The sequence below is a fragment of the Meles meles genome, chromosome 18 (assembly GCF_922984935.1).
Source record: "Meles meles chromosome 18, mMelMel3.1 paternal haplotype, whole genome shotgun sequence".
Lineage (NCBI taxonomy): Eukaryota > Metazoa > Chordata > Mammalia > Carnivora > Mustelidae > Meles > Meles meles.
Genome location: NC_060083.1, coordinates 51,893,634 through 51,910,992, shown reverse-complemented (window position 1 = coordinate 51,910,992; position 17,359 = coordinate 51,893,634). Strand labels below are relative to the sequence as shown.

The following is a 17,359-nucleotide window of genomic DNA, read 5'->3' as shown; positions in this document are numbered from 1 at the left end:
AAATTTTAATTTTCAAAGTAAATCTACTGGAATACTTAAGTCATGAAATAGCAAGTAATTGACTACCTTAGAATTAGAGCTACAGGATTCTCTTTGTGGAAAGTTTCAGTATCGGACACAAAAGTGTGTGGGTGCCAGTAAGTGTGTCTATGGACTACTTTATGAATGTGTATGTGATGCTAGGAAAGCTAAAGAATGACCCAGATTTCAAAGTAATAGTAACAGTGTATATAGTTACTCTATAAGCTGCATTATTGACACAACTGAGCATTTCTACTTGAATTTTTATGTTTACTCCTTTAAAAAAGTTGGAACTTAAAAGGGTTAACTTATAGCAGAATTTAGCTTATTAAATATTTATATTATGCTCTGTATTAGAGATTCAGCATTTTCAGTATTTTAAATACCAATAAAAATTCTTAAAATTTCAGTTATTTCAAAAATTAAGCAAAAAAGAGACAAATTTCAAAGGCCAAATTGTTCGCTTCCACATGGCTATCTATGGCTCTTTGCCAAGTAAGTTTAAGTAACTACTCTGCATGGCTCTATCTACCCGCACAGAATACCTTAGAAGCTGAAAGAGCATGTTCCTTTTTCAGAAGGCTTATATCAGCATCATGTTTGGTTTGTAATAGTTTCATGTTTTGTTCATAATCGTTTATAAGATGATCTTTCTCTTTATGCAGTATGTTGCGCCTAAAAGCATAAGATAATAAAATATACTTCTAACACGTTTAGAATCAATACCCAAAATGAAACTTTTTAGTGAACAAAATTCAAATGCATTATCTTTCAATAGATCCACATTTTATTTTTTTTAAAGATTTTATTTATTTATTTGACAGACAGAGATCACAAGTAGGCAGAGAGGCAAGCAGAGAGAGAGGGGAGGAAGCAGGCTCCCCACAGAGCAGGGAGCCCAATGCAGGGTTCGATCCCAGGACCCCGGGACCATGACCTGATCCGAAGGCAGAGGCTTAACCCACTGAACCACCCAGGTGCCCCAAGTATCCACATTTTAACCACACATTAACAGTTTAACTTAAACGTTATGCTTCCTCTATTAAATAGGACTTCTAAAATTAACAAATGGCAATATTTAAACCAGAAACTTCCCAAGGTTAAATGCACAGGTGTGATTAATTTTGGTAAATAATTTTCAGTTAATATCAGTACTTTACAGCCACATCTGATAGATATCTGACTTCAGACAATACCTTGCCTTTACTTCTTGTAATTCATTACATGTTATCTGGTAACATCTTTCAAGTTCTGATTTTTCTTGAATTAATTTCTGTTTCTGTAAGTTACTGTTCTCTGCTTCTCCAGTCAGCTGCTGGACACGGGACTCCAGTTCCTTGACCACCTGGTTCTGAAAGAATAGGTCATTGTTAGGAAAGCCTCTGACTGACTTTATAACACTTCTGTATCATTAAGTAGTCTTTAGAAAATATATACCCTATTACAGATAAGAATATAGAAAATAAATGTATCATAAATCATACTGGTAAAAATTAAACCAACCCCTAACTCAACAAGATCTTAAAAAAAAATGCTTTCTCCCATAAAAGTAAGACCATCATGATTATATGCTTTTAGCTATTCATTCATTCATTCATTCAGCAAGTAATTACTGAATCTGGTATGATTTCAGGATCTAGAGACAAACCAGTAAATAAGAGAGATGAAGTTCTTATCATCACAAAAGATACATTCTCTTTATGCAACTGCTAATAAATATATATTTGGCAATGTTTTTTACTCTTCAGTTGAAGCTCTAGAAACTTCTTAAAATCATAAAAAAGTAATAATATCTTTAATTAAAAATTTTTATTTTAAAAAATAATATACATATCACATTAGGGTATAAAATATTTTATTACATAGTTGCAGTATTAGTGAATGAAATTTCATTGTTTCATATTTTTATTTACTTACCATTTTATCAAGCACTCCATTTTCCAAAGTCTTCAAAAGTTATCACATAATTAAATCATTTCCCTATTATATGTTTAAGTTATTTTGAATTTTTCATCTTTATAAAACTAGATCAACATGTTTATGACTACGTACTTTATCTAAAATTAGGGTAAGCAGGCATTAGCTGAAGGGACAATTGATTTTCATTTTAACAATTATACTTCCAGTAAGTATAAGTAATTAGAAAGGTTAGGATGATGTTCTAACCAATTAGGATCCTTTTTAAAAAAAATTTTACTTATTTATTTGACAGACAGAGATCAAAAGTAGGCAGAGAGGCTGGCAGAGAGAGGGGGGGAAGCAGGCTCCCCACCGAGCAAAGAGCCTGACACGGGGCTTGATCCCAGGACTTTGGGACCATGACCCGAGCCGAAGGCAGAGCCCAACCCACTGAGCCACCCAGGTGCCCCCAATTAGTATGTTTTTATACTCATTCTAAGATAAACATTTAAAATAAAGTTTAAACATTTAATAATATTATAACCCCAACATTCTTTATTCATTCCATCCTTTCTTCATTATAATACAAATTTAGGTATATAATTTAAATTTTGGAAGCAAGAGATTCTGAATTTGAGGAATGAAAATAATTACATATAATGTAAAAACATGGTATATAGATACGGTATATAGAAAATACATACAATTCCTAGCTCAGAGTCTGACACATATCAGATGCTCAGATTTCTTCTCCATGGATCCTATTCACTCTGCCTCATTATTAATGATCCCTCTGCTTTGGGAGTTCCTTTTAGAAGATAGTTCAATTTTCCAATACATATTCTAAATTCTCCTTGTTTCCTAAATATCGATTGACTGGAAGAAACAAAGAAAAGAATACATACTTGGCCTTCCAGTTTTAAATGGCAGAAATAAAAAATTATTTCTATTCCCTTTTCTCTTGGAAATTACACAAAAAGACAAGATATACTAGAAACAGAAATGAAACTCTGTCTTAATAAACCCTAGGAGAGGAACTTCTGTCTCTGCCTATGAAGGAATAGCTTACAGCAGATCACACTTACGCCGAGAAAAAGTGAAAAACCCAAAAGGTACCAAGAAAAAAATCAATTCAAAGGCCTTGAGAATCTTCAAGGCAGGCAGGACTTACGGGGGCCAGAGAAAGAAACCTCAAGAGATGAGTAGTCAACACTCCATAAGCTGCTTTCACCTTTGAGGCATTCCCCAATCTTGGAGAATGAGGACGAGGCAAGGCAATTAGAGCAGGGGGTGGCCTAGGCAGCCAAGACTTGAGGAACCAAGATCCCTGAGAGGATGGCTGCACATAGGAGGGGGCTTCACCCAAACAGTTTTGTTTTTTTGGTTTTTTTTTTTATTTTATTTACCTATTTGACAGAGAGAGATCACAAGTAGATAGAGAGGCAGGCAGAGAGAGAGAGAAGCAGGCTCCCCGCTGAGCAGAGAGCTCGATGCGGGACTCGATCCTAGGACCCTGAGATCACGACCCGAGTCGAAGGCAGCGGCTAACCCACTGAGCCACCCAGGCGCCCCCAAACAGTTTTCTCCTCAAGGAATTTCCCAAATTCCTAACATTTACAGGGCAGCTGGCTAAGAAACCAAGAAAAAATACTCTGAAATGCAGACTAGAGTTTTCGGCATGTCACTGTTCTCAGGAGTAAAAAATTGTAGATTATTATTCAAGGAGGAAGGCCCCCGGTAACAGCAGAGACTTTCACCTCAAACTGTGTAGAAGGCCACACTAGGAGTGGGAGTGAATCAGAGGTAGACCAAGGACTGTAACCTGGCCTTGAGTCACCTCAGTCCTGAATGGATCGAGGGGAGCTGTCTCCACACCAGACACCTCTCATCGGTCACAGTAGCACCTCTCTGGGGAAGATAACATGATCCAGAGCATTTACTATCTTTCATACACAATGTCTAGCATTCAATCAGAAAATACCAGGCCCATCAAAAATTAGAATCAAGAGGGAAAAAATAAAACAGAAATCAGCATGCAGAATGGCCCAGATACTGAAATCTAAAAATCTATGAGGAATGTTACATGACTCAAAATACATGAGGAAGGTCTGCAAAATGAAATGATGATCAAACAGAAATGTAGGACTACTCCAAGAAAGCATGACCCATGGCTGGAGAGCTTAGAAAATGTCATCAGAACATAGTTATCCAAACTAAGTGGGATGCAAATAATCTGTTGCTTGGTTCAACAATAACATATACACAAGTTGTAACCAGAGCATCTCTGAATGCAATCTGACATCAAAGAATAAGCAGGAAAGTCTGGGCTAGGTGAAAAATCACACAAAGCCACATTCACAGGAAGCAAATTATGACTGAGGTCAATTCAGGGAAAGAAACACACAGTATGAGAAGACTTACAGCACCTGTAGAATAATAAATGCAACAGAACTCACTCATGTAGCGAGTTGGTCATTTTGTTATCACCCTGCATAGTAAGACAGTTATTCATTTTATTATTTTTTAAATTTATTATTGTTTTATTTTTATGATGCATTTTCAAGGCATTTTCCTAACTCTCATGGTGTCTTACATAAAATAGACCCAAAGTAAGTAAAATAAATTCAGGGGAAAGCATATAGATGTATTTTGAAATACCTTAAGGACAACAATATTTAGGCAAAGTAACCTTTTTCAAACTGTATAAAAAGAACTGAGAGGATAAAAAAAATAACAGAAACCTCAAAATGGGGTAAAAAGTTACTCAGGAAAAAAGATGCTGTCGAATCACTGCCTTGCAGGCTGTGACAGACAGTGTAGAGGAGAATTCTGGGTAGAGAAGAACAGGATACAGGAAGGAACAAGTAACTGTATAGTTAATGACAAACAAATTACCTTGTGTGCCAAGAATACCTTCCCACATTGTGAACTCAAAGGTGGCACTCGGAAGATGAGGTTGGAGTTCTTGAATGGGCATGGCTTATAAGTAGAAGTTATAATAGGCATTAGATTAGTAACTAAAGTTCTCGATCATGGGTAAATGGACAAACTGCATTTGTGGGGTATGGAACAAGAGAAGACAGGGAGAGCAACTAGTGGGTTACTAGAAGGGTCTTGGAATGAGGCAACAATGGCCTGAACTCAACTGGTAGCTGTGGAAACAGAAGGGAAGAGAGAAGACCCAAGAAAATTTTTGGAGTAGTAAATAGTATGATTAAATAAAATACCAAGTAAAGGAGATGACAAATGGCAAGAATTCAAAATCTTCCAGGCTCAAAATCTAATATGCCAAGAGAATTATAGCACATTGGGAATTAAGAGAAAGCTCAGCAAAGAGTATTATTTTGGTAGGAAATATAAGACAAGATTTTCAACAAGTTATTAGGAAATTATAAAATAACCAATGGGCCTTCGGTTATGCTAGAATAAGACATAAGGACTGGAGATACAAATGTTGGAATTTTACACCCAAACATCTGAAATCCTATAGGAGATAAAAATTAGAAAGGGTTAGTAACTCAGCAACTATTTCCAGTGGTAAAAAGAGTGACATATTTTATCTTATTTCATAAATTTATTGAAATATGACAAAAAGGCATACACATCTTAAGCACACACGTTAATCATTATTTACAAACTGAAAACACCCATGAGCCACTATAAGATGTAAACATTACCAGCCATTCGGAAGCCTTATTGGTCATCCTCTCTGCACAGGCAACCACTATTCTGACTTTCATCACAAAAAAATTAACTTTGGCTTTGTTGAGTTTCCTATAAATGGAATCATAGAGCACTGTTTTGGGTCAGGCTTCATCATGTACATTGTATGTCTGAGCGATTCATCCATGTCATGGGGTATATCAGTAATTAAAACTTTTTCATTGCTATATATAGTTCTCCCTTGTGTGAATGTACATAAAATAATTTATCCATTTATTGATGGTTGTTTTCAGTGTCTGGCTATTAAAAATAATGTTGCTTATTAACACTTCCATAAATATTTTATGGCACATATATATGCACTGATTTATTTTGGTTACACTTCCTGCAGCAAATTTGCAAATGATATGAGTCACAATTGATTTGAAACCTATGCCCACGCAAAACTCTGTTAAGTGAATACTGATAACAGCTCTAGTCATCATTGCCAAAAAATGACATAAACAAGATGTCATTCAGTAGATAAATGAGTAAAAGTACGGTACATCCATATAACTGAATGTTATTCAGCAAGACAAAGAAATGAGTTTTCAAGCCACAAAAACACATGAAGAATCCTTACTGGTATAATTATTTAGTGAAAGAAACCAGTCTGAAAGGGACACATGCTGTTTGATTCCAATTACATGACATTTTGAAAAAGACAAAACTAGGCAAACAGTAAAAAAAGATCAGTGGTTCCCAGGGATTCTAGGGAGAGGGGCAAGGGATGAACAGAGTAAAGCACAGGTGATTTTCAGAACAGTGAAAATATGTACGACACTATAATGAAGGATACATGAGAAGATCCACTCGTCAAACCAATGGAATGTTAAAGCACAAAAAATGAACTCTATGTTATGCAAATTTTAAAAATCACTTAAGAATTGGGAAGAAATGCAGACTGACAAGAAAATCTAGTTATATTACATGAAAAAACTCATTGAAGGGATAGGGTAAAAGTGATAGCCTAAGCAATTTTAAAATGAGTGGAGCCTGTAAGACCAAAAGCAAAAAAGAACTCTCACGAGCACTGCACTCTAAGTTGGTTCCCATGGGTTATGGATTAATAACTCTGATACCAGTATACATGTATATGGGAATGGAACAATTAAGTAACAATGAAGGAGGATGGTAGATGTCAAGTTTCCACTGTTGGATTAAGAATTTACAGACACACAATGGGAAGAGGCTAGAACAATCCATGTGGTAATTTATTTGAGTTACTGATATAAGTAAAAAAATGTGTTTAGATAGAGATGATTACATATAGAAATATTTATAGAAATGCATATATACACAGGTTAGTATATGCACACTCACTCCCTTGCTCCGTCAGGTAAAAGGGCATAAAAGAAAAGACACCCCAATAGTAATGAGTGTACCTAACACACAGATCTTGCTTTCTAATACCTTCTCCATGGTATCTGCACTGATGGGGAGATGTCAAAGGGGAACAGGAACCCACTGAAAGATCTCCCAATGGCCAAAGCTGGAACAATTTAAGCAACAAAATGAAGAAATATTGGATTATAACCCAGAGTATTAAATAAATATCCCAAGTCCACACTGATATAAATAAACAATTCAATAAATGAATACATGAGAAAGAAAAGACAAATCTCCCATGCAGAAAAACTTCAAACAATTTATATAGGTACTCCATCAAGTATGGTGAGCGAAGTCCCTACATCTTAAGCATGGGCTACACAGAGCAATTTTCTTCCAAAGAGGACAGTATGAAAATGTGGGGAATAACTTTAGGGTGAAAACCCTAACAAACCCTACCCTTGATCAGCCAGGTGATCAAGGTTAGTATCAAAAGTGATGTCACTGGGGCGCCTGTGTGGCTCAGCTGGTTAAGATCCGACTCTTGATTTCAGCTCAGGTCGTGACCCCAGGGTCATGAGATGGAACCCAGTGTCAGCCTCTGCGTTCAACAAGGTGTCTGCTTGTCCCCCTCCCTCCCCTCACATGCACCCACTTTCGCTCTCTCTCAAATGAATAAATAAAATCTTTTTTTTTAAGTGATGTCATTAGTTTCACATACCACTAATATAATGTGATGAGAACAGCACTGCACCTGTGGGATCCTACTGCCTCAACCCAGAGCCCCAGACTAATCATAAGAAAAACACGAGACAAAATCCAATAGAGGAGCATCCTACAACATGCCTGACCCACATTACTCAAGACTGTCAAGATCATGAGAAACAAGGAAAGCCTGAGAAACTGTCACAACCAATAGTAAACTAGAGAGACATAACAACTAAGTGTAATGTGATGTCCTGCATGAGACCCTGGTCAGCAGGACATTACATAATAATTAAGGAAAACTGAATAAACTATGGAGTTTAGTTAATAATAATGTATCACTACTGATTCATTTGTTGTAACAAGGGGGCCAAAATAATGTAAGATGATAATATAGGAAATTGGGATGGGGTATATGGAAACTGTGTACAATCTTCTCAGATTTTCTGTAAATCTAATACTGTTTTTTAAAAAAGATAAAATCTACTTTTTTTTTAAATGGTCATTTAATTCAACATGATGAACTACTGCTATTTGGGGTTTCTTTATAATTTTGAGGCTGGGAGAAGAAATGCTGGTGGCGACTACAGAATGACAAATTCCAGCCATTTCAGAGAGGAGATGAGCAGCTGCATGAATTATCACATGTCTCTACTAACAACAGTTAATAATGGCTAACAAAATTCTCAGGTGTCGAAGGCCCTTTGATACTCTTTAAGGTTGGGGTTCTTAAACTTGATACAGGTCCATGAACACAATTCAGAGTGTCAGGAAATTAGAATGGAGAAGGAAATCTCATCTTAATTTTCACTATCCTAACTGGCCTTCAGCATTTCCCTTCAACTAAGAATATGGTCAAAAATGAAAGTAGTTATCATATATCACAGATATTTTTATAGTCCATCATAGTTTGGGATAATCACTAAATATTGTTTATCTTCATCGTATTCATAAATTAGAAGTTATCAGGCCCCCTAAATCTTGATATTTATTGCATTAGTTTAGAAACATATATTACTTTATCAAAACTTTGTTTAATATTTTGATAATTATAACTCAATAAAATTTCTTCTCTTTATAATTTTAATATTTTATTAAACCTAAATATATTTTTCTGAGAAGGACTACATAGACTTTACAAGATAGCCAGCAGGATTCATAATACAAAATAAGGTAAAGAATTCCACTAACAGAGCCTAAAATTGCAACAAAGTCATCCACAGGCTTTCAGTGTGTCTAAGTGTTGATAGGAATAGAGCCCTATATTTTACAGCTGTCACCTCCCCAAGCACCTAATAATTCAGCTATAATTTTCATATGTATAAGTTCTAATACATTGTCTTAAAAATTCAATGCTTACATATTTTAATTATGAATTTCACACTAGGAAATCCCTGCCAATACCAAAAGAAGTCTAATGTAATCTATAGAAGTATCTGCTTACAACAAATGGCAATGAAACAAGACTCAACAAAAAAAGAAAGAAAGAAAGAGCCTGAAAGAACAACAAAACTGAGAAACTAATTCTCAGTGACAGTCCCGTCTTTCATCTTAAGCCATGCCTTGAACTCTACCTTATTTAATTATTAAATCAGGAGCTGCTCACCAAGATCTGTCTAGTTCTGATGATTCTTAAATTCAATCCTGCTGACAGACTCTGTCCATTTTTCTCTATATTTACTGTTACCTAATGACAAGGTCTGAATGCTAATTTTTAACTTCAACTTTCATTAAAAATAGAATGAGGTTTCTTTGATAATGACCACTTGGCTCCAAAGCATCACGTTTCTTTACATCCCAAATGTACAAAAATTAAAAATCCCAGTGTGAAAGATCTTGCTTGTATATTATTTAATAAAATATAACTATGTAGTCAGCATTTTGGGCAATCAATATGCTTCACAAGTCTCAACTTTAAAATTATTGTTTTTAATTCATGTTTGCAAAAATTTAGGATGCTGAGATGACAAAAAATGTATTTCAGATGTTAAATTGGGTGTTCATTCATGACTTTGTTTACATCGTTACAGTCATTATCCACAAAATAAGTTCTTGAATTTTTCTTTTTACCCCAGTAAATTTGATCTACCTCTAGCCTCCACAGTGTACTTGTTAGCATCATCATTTGTTGACTGATACCTATGTCCAAGCCAGCCCCTCTCTTACCTAGACTACAATAATAGCTTCCTAATCAGTCTCCCTGCTCCCATTCTTGTCCCTCACACTTTTTTTCTCCGCACAGGGCGAGAGAACCATGTTTAAAATATTAGTCAGATGGAATCATGTCCATGTGCTCAACTCATTAAAGATTCAATACAAATATACTAAAAATTCACTGAATTATACACTTTAAAATCATTTTGTAATATATAAATTATACCTCAGTAAATCTGTTTAAAAAAAAAAATCAATCACAATGGTCTACACAGCTTTCTCTGATTTGTGCCCTGCTTTTCCTACCATGCCTCCTTCTGCTCCCAGTGCTAGGTCTACACTGCCCCCTTGCTGTTCTCTGAATTTGCCCAATGCATCCCAGTGTCAGGATCTTTGCACTGGCTGTTCCTTCTGCCTGAAATGCTGTTCCCAGATTATCACATGGATTCCTCTGATATTTCCTTGGGTTCCTTTGTAAATGCCTCAGGACTTGTCAGCACCGGTCACCTCTGGAAGATTGAAACTCTGTATATAAATGCTTTTATAAATAAGTCAAAGATATTTGTTGATGTTCAAAACTGCTCATATCCTCTATATGTAAAAATTGCTTAAGGCCACACTTCTCATGTTTTTCTTTCAGTGTTGTTCTATTGTCTTCTGGTATCAAATACTGAGGTGAGAAAATCTGAGGGAAGCTTCATAGTTTCCCCTTATAAATGACCTGAGTTTTTGATGTTTTCCTTTATTAAGGGGGTGGAATTTCAATTTCATAGAGTTTCAGTCTGGCCACTCAAAGGATTCTAAAGAGCCTCAAGGACTCCCCAGGATGTGCTCACCATACTTTGAGAACTGCAGTGGTAAGAAATCTCTTCAGAAAATACCCTCATGTCTTTGCTAGGATCCCAGGCTTCATAGAGGAGGTAGGAGAGGGGATAGAAAGATCTGGTTGGTTTTGTTTGTTGATTTTATCATTAAAATAGTTTTATTATGGGACATTTCAAACATATACAAAAGCAGAAGGAGTAGTATGATAAAGCCATTTGTGTCCAGCACCCAGTCAATATCTAGCTGCTGCTTCTTTTTTTTTTTTTTTTTTAATTTGACAGAGATCACAAGTAGGCAGAGAGGCAGGCAGAGAGAGAGAGAGAGAGAGGAAGAAGCAGGCTCCCCACTGAGCAGAGAGCCTGATGTGGGGCTCGATCCCGGCACCCTGGGATCATGACCTGAGCCGAAGGCAGAGGCTTAACCCACTGAGCCATCCAGGCGCCCTTTTAAAGACTTTTTAAAAATTTTTATTTATTTATTCATCCAGCTGCTTCTTCAGCAAACTTTCTAGGAATCCAATGTGTTGAAGCACCATTTGCACCTCCTCTTCCGGAGGTGACCGGTGCGGACAAGTCCTGAGCCTCTATGTGAGAACCCCCAGTGTCACCCAGCTTGCTTGCGGATTTCTTCAGTGCTGATTTAGGGTTCCGCTTTCTTGAACTGGTCAGTTTCAATTCACCCACCACTGCTTTTCCAACTCCACAAATTTTATTACTGCCAAATGCTCTTTGTCCGTCTGGGTTTACGCCTTTTTCTATATCCCTTTACTATCATTTTTGTGGGAGGGGATGGAGGCCCACACAATCTTCAACCTGCCATCTTTGAGCAAATGTTGATCAACTTCTTGATCATTTTCTCATTTATACGTCTCCCTTGATTATCATTCTTGTATGTTACATTTTCAAACATAGTATTTAAAAATTATCTATTGAGCACTTATTATGTAACTTAATTTATGCATATTAATTTATTAAAATTTTCCAACAGGGATGCCTGGGTGGCTCAGTCAGTTAAGTGTCTCCCTTCAGCTCAGGTTATGATCCTGAGATCCTGGGATCGAGCTCTGTGTCAGGCTTCCTGCCCAGCGGGGAGTGTTTCTTCCTCTCCTTCTGCCTCTCCACCTGGAATGCATTCTCTGTCTCTCTCGTTCACTATCTCTCTCTCTCTCTCAAATAAATAAATAAAATCTTTTAAAAAAATTTTTCAACAACATCTATTACACTGTACTACAGTTAGCCTATCTAACAGATGAGGAAAATTAACACGTGAAGAATCCACATGGCACTCAAGGTGGGTTTTGAACCCAAGACCCTAAAGCCCAAGTTCCAAGTCACCACGGATCCTGCTTCCCATTTCTTTAACTCTGTGAGACAAGCTGTAGAACTGGTCTAGGGGTCTCCAAGATAAGCCTGAGTAACTGACTCTCGTTCAAATTCCACAGCTTTAAATTCAAGGGAAGTACGGGGCCCAGCCAGGCTGGCCTGGGTAGACTGTCAGTGGAAAATGAGAACTGGGTTCTTGCCTAGGACACAAGGCTCTACAGTTCTGTAAGCTCGTACCATATACTCGGAACAAAATGGATGAGGTGTACGTGCCTCAGATCTGAGGAGCCCAGTCCACGTATCCATGAGCCTACCCGTTTCAGACTTATGTACTTCAGGAAGTCAGTTAACCTTCTCAAAGGCTGAAGATGCTCACTCTCTCAGACCTGTCCTCCACCACCACGTGCTCCCTGAGGTGGCCTTGAGGAGACTCCTTCATCTTTCCTCGGGAAAGTGACTGGTCTCTCTCCTGTATACTCTGGGGACTTCCTTCTGCATCCTCTCAGAAAGGGAACTTTTGTGGTTTACCCATGTGATATCTGGGTCTGGTCCCTCAATCAAGTTGAAATGAAACAAAAAGAAAGAAGGAAGGAAGGAAGGAAGGAAGGAAGGAAGGAAGGAAGGAAGGGAGGGAGGAAGGGAGGGAAAGGAAAGGAGGGGAAGAAAAGGAAGGGAGGGGAAGGGGTAGGAAGGGAAGAAGGAAGGAAGGAAGGAAGGAAAGGAGAAGGAGAGAGAAAGAGGAGGAAGGGAGAGAAAGAGAGGGAGGGAAGGAGGGAGGAATGAAGTAAGGAGGGAAGGAAGGGTCGCTAGACTGAAAGTCAGTTAACAACAATGACAACAACAAAGCAAGAAACAAGATTTGTAAAGGCTTCTGGGGGTTAAGGAAAAAAAAGTGTCAGTGAACAATCCAGAGTGAAATCCCACAGCAGACTTCAAGAGACTGTCCATTGTCATGTATAATTCTATATCAAGTCAGAAGGTAAAATGCTTTTTTAAATTCTGTAACACATTTATTCATGCACTGCATACATCAAGGAAGCATGGAGTCATGGAGATTAACAGGATGGTTAGCAGGAGCAGCAAGAAAGGGCAAAGGGCAACAAAGACTCACTGTGGACTGCGTCTGCGCCATGTATTCACTCTCCATTTTATTCAGACGCACATTTGTGTCCTCGAGCAATTCTTGAATATTTTCTGTGTGCCGCTTTTGAAGATCAAACTTTTCCTTCTCCATTTCTGCGACGGCATTGTGGAGCTACACAGTGAATTTAAGAAGTGACCCTTTCACTATTACTATGGAAGAGCCTACTTTGCAATTCAGAAAAAAATGTTTTCCTATTTTTCTCTATTTATTTATTTGGTGACCTGAACAACAAAAGATATAAAACTCATAAATAAATATTCCAAGTAAAGAGGTTATATGGAGCATAATTATGAAACAATTTTTTTCGGGGCACCTGGGTAGCTCAGTCGGTTAAGCATCCAACTCTTGATTTCTGCTCAGGTCATGACCTTAGGGTCATGAGACAGACACATGCATTGGGCTCCATGCCGAGCAGGAAGTCTGCTTGTGATTCTCTCTCTTTCTCTCCCACTGCTCCTAACCCCACTCCCTCTCTAAAATAAACGAGTAAATCTTTAAAAAAAGAAAAAAGAAACAATTTTTTCTTGACTTCCCTTAGCTGAAAATCCCAATGAATAAACAAATATTAAAGGGAATTATCCACCTCAGGTAGAAATAGTAAATAAATCATACAGATAACACAATGCCTTGGCTGAAAAACACTGGTGTTTGCCTAAAATCAGGAAACAGAAATATTTATAATATTGTTATTGACCAGGAATATTATCTGACTTTCGGAATTTCCATCTCCTTTGCACCAAATTTTGCACAAGAGTAGTGTTAAAAATGCTTTCCCTTTCACCCTAACCCAACAAGGAATTATTTTTACCCATTTCATAATCTATACAAAGGATAGCATTTATAAATCAAAAAGGGAAAGAGTTCACTAAGTAGAAATGTATACTACGTGTCCTCCTGAATACAGGTTTTTATAAAGATTATGTATCCACTGTTTAAATGGATGAAGGCCCAAAATAATCTATTTAACTAAGGTAAAGAGAACACAGTTCAGTGGATAGCTTCCAAAAGGAGTTAAAAATCTGCTCCCAGGCTGGGGATATTCCTTTATTTATCTTAATGGGAGTGAATTCTGAGTCTAACTCCTATCCCCACACCTAACCCTAGGATTGCTCCTTAAGTGGGGAGGAAAGACATCCAGAAGGATTTCCAAGACAGATTTGATTTCCCAGTCATGACCAGGAGAGACGAGGATATAACATATGCATAGAGATTCTGACTTGACAGGAAAGATACTGAACTGAGAGGGAAACCCCTGAGACATGGTGGGAAGGGGAGGCAGAATGCGGGCAGGAACTGTGCTCCTTTCTGGCAAGGGCCCCAGTAACTCTTCTCACTTCTAGCTGACCAGGAAAAGTGGGGATGGCTGAGTAATAGCCACACAAAAGATTTAATAATAAATAATAAAATTTAATATTTATTTAATAATAAAGATTTAATAACCACACTCGAGTTTCACAGATTTCACATATGCAGTTTGGGCTATTTCTGAGCCGCCCCACAAATCCCTGGTATGTTGGGTTTATAATTTTTGCCAAAGTCTATGTTTAAACTGGCGTTATGTCTGCCGCTCAGAAGTCAGTCTGAGCGGGCACATGAATGTGGCCAGGCCCACAGCACCTAAATTTCACTGCCGTGGACTGACCTAGGTCGTAACTCTGACAAAGCGATCGAAAGGTCACTTCGAATTCTGCGGTCTTACATATGTTGCAGTGGTTTCTTTACGTTTGGGGTCTCCCAGAGGTCCTAGGACATACGCCTACTCAATGCTGCAAATCTCTGTCATCTAGCAGTCCATTAGCATAGCATGGTTTCTCGGGGTGCATCCCACAAGTGAGTTACAAGGGGACGGCCTGTTAATGGAGTGCCTGTAAGTCAGCCCAAGTTATCTCACCCAGGGAACTTAGAGTTAAGACTTCAAGGGCAAACATGATCCTGCCAGAAACACGTATGCTCTAATTTGGCTGACATGCCTGAGGATCAAACAGGTGTATGATAAGGAGGAGATCTACCATCTTTTTAGCCAGGGTTTGGCAATGGGTACGGGGGATGCAAGAGGCCTTCCCAGCATCCCACATGTGGGTCCTTCGCTCGGACATTTAACCCTGTAGTTTCCTCATGCTAGAAAGGACCCAGAGAACCTAGCAATCTGTCTAAATAGATGGAGAAGTATTGTAAAAGCCCACAGGTTAATGGTGCAGGCACTCTGGAAAACAGTCAGGCAGTTCCTTGAAATGTTAAACACAGAATCACCATATAACCCAGAGATTCCACTCCTAGGGGTACACCTGTGAAATAACAGAAAATATACATATTGGTCTCTGCCCCCAGTTCCTGGCCTAGAGCTAAAATCCCTGTAATGTCCTAAGTGATAAGAGCACTAGGAGCGTCTTTTGGTCTAATATTTGGACTTTGACCCTGATTCCTGGCCTAGAGCTCCTAAATCCCTTAGACTTTCCTGGGTGATAGGAGTGTGTGTTGTTCTAGTGAGGCAACTTTGGATGGGCTCTTGGATAGCTTTGGGATGGAGGTTGGTGACCCAGATGGTCAAGCCACGCAATTAGAAGCTTATAACTTTCAGCCCCATTCCCCATCCTCTGGGAAGGGGCAAGTGGCTGAAATTAAGTTTACCATTGCTTGTGCCTGCCTAATAAGGCCTCCCTAAAAATCCCAAAAGTTTGGGTTTGGAGAGATTCTAGGTTGGTGAACACGTGGAAGAACTCAGGGAGTGGTGTGCCAGGACAGGACATGGAAACCCTGTGTCCCTATCCACGTACCTAGCCCTGTGTATCTTTTGGTCTGGCTATTTACCAACATCTACTATAATATGCCTTATAAAACAGTAAATATAAGTAATGTTTCCATAAGTTCTGTGAGTTATTCCAGCAAATCACAGAACCCATGAAAGGTTTCACGGTACTCCTATTTACAGCTGTTTGGTGAGAAGTACGGTAACAGCCTGGGACTTTTGATTGACATCTGAAGTGGAGGCAGTCTTGTGGGATTTAGCCCTGACGTTGTAGGCTCTGATACTTACTAACTCTAGGCAAAGAGTGTCAAATTTAGTTGAATGACAGGACATCCAGGTGGCATCCAAGAAAATTGCTTGATATGTAATAAACTCACATATCTGGAGTCAGAAGTATAACGAGTGTATGAGTGAGGGAAAACACGGGCAGTGGTTTTCCCCATATGATAGCCAAGAGAAATGAAAACATATGTCCACACAAAAACTCGTACACAAATTTTCATAGCAGCATTACTCATAACATCAAAAAATGGAATCAGTTCGAATGCCCATCAACTGAAGAATGGATAAACAAAATGTGGTACGTCCATTCAATACATTATTCAGCCTTAATGCTGACTGAACTCTTGATTCATGCCACAACATGATGAAACTTAAAAACATGGTAAGTGAGAGAAGTGAGTCACAAAATGCCATACAGTATGTGACTCTATCGGCCAAACTCTAGAGACAGAAAATGGATTAGTGGCTGTAAGAGCATGGAGGAAAGGGAAACAGGAAGTGACTGACAATCGGTTTCTCTCTGGGATGACAGAAATGCCTAGAAATTAGATAGTGATGATGGTCATGCAATTTTGTAAATATAATGAAAACCACTGAACTGTATATACACTTTAAGAGGATGGATTTTATAGTGTGTGAATCATATTCAATATTTTTAAAGGCCCACAGATTAGAACCAGCATGACAGAGTCAGAAAACTGGGAAAGTTCTGTGAAGCCAGTCCAAAATATAAGAAGAAGTGCAGGGTTGTGACAGAAGGTGAGGCTTGAGGAAGGGGTCCTGCTAGGTATGAAATGCACCTGCAACAAACATAAAAATATGCCAGATTTATAGAAAAGGTAAAACCGAAACGTGAAAAAGAGGAAAAATCACATAAATTGACAAAATAAAACCAGAAAAGAGCTAACTTTCCACATCCTGCTATATCTGCAGTGTACTTCCCAGACTTGATCTAAGCTGCCATCACCAAGACGCATTCAGACCAACAGTATCTGCTTGCAAAGGCATTTATAACTTTCAGTAAAACATTCTGAACCCAGACCATAATCGAGAGAATATGAGTAAACAAAATCTTTATGAGAGAATACCTCAAAAGAAGTGACATACTTTATTTTAAACACATACTGTAATTTGAGCTAATAGCTAAGGGTTTAAGTGAAAGTACTATATGTATGTGAGATTTGTCCATAAGAAGTATTTTTATGACACTGTCAATTTATATGAAAGTGT

The 17,359-nt window shown here is 38.1% G+C and overlaps 1 protein-coding gene across 1 annotated transcript in view; it reads right to left on the bottom strand.

Annotated features, from left to right (window-relative positions):
• CEP112 (centrosomal protein 112) overlaps positions 1-17,359 on the bottom strand; it is a 409,934-nt gene that overhangs the window by 302,149 nt on the left and 90,426 nt on the right. Inside the window, exons 12-14 of the mRNA XM_045984701.1 lie at positions 13,069-13,212; positions 1,218-1,372; positions 567-696 (exon numbers count right to left, since the gene is read on the bottom strand). Coding sequence (XP_045840657.1) covers positions 567-696; positions 1,218-1,372; positions 13,069-13,212 — 429 coding nt within the window. The remainder of the gene's footprint in view (positions 1-566; positions 697-1,217; positions 1,373-13,068; positions 13,213-17,359) is intronic.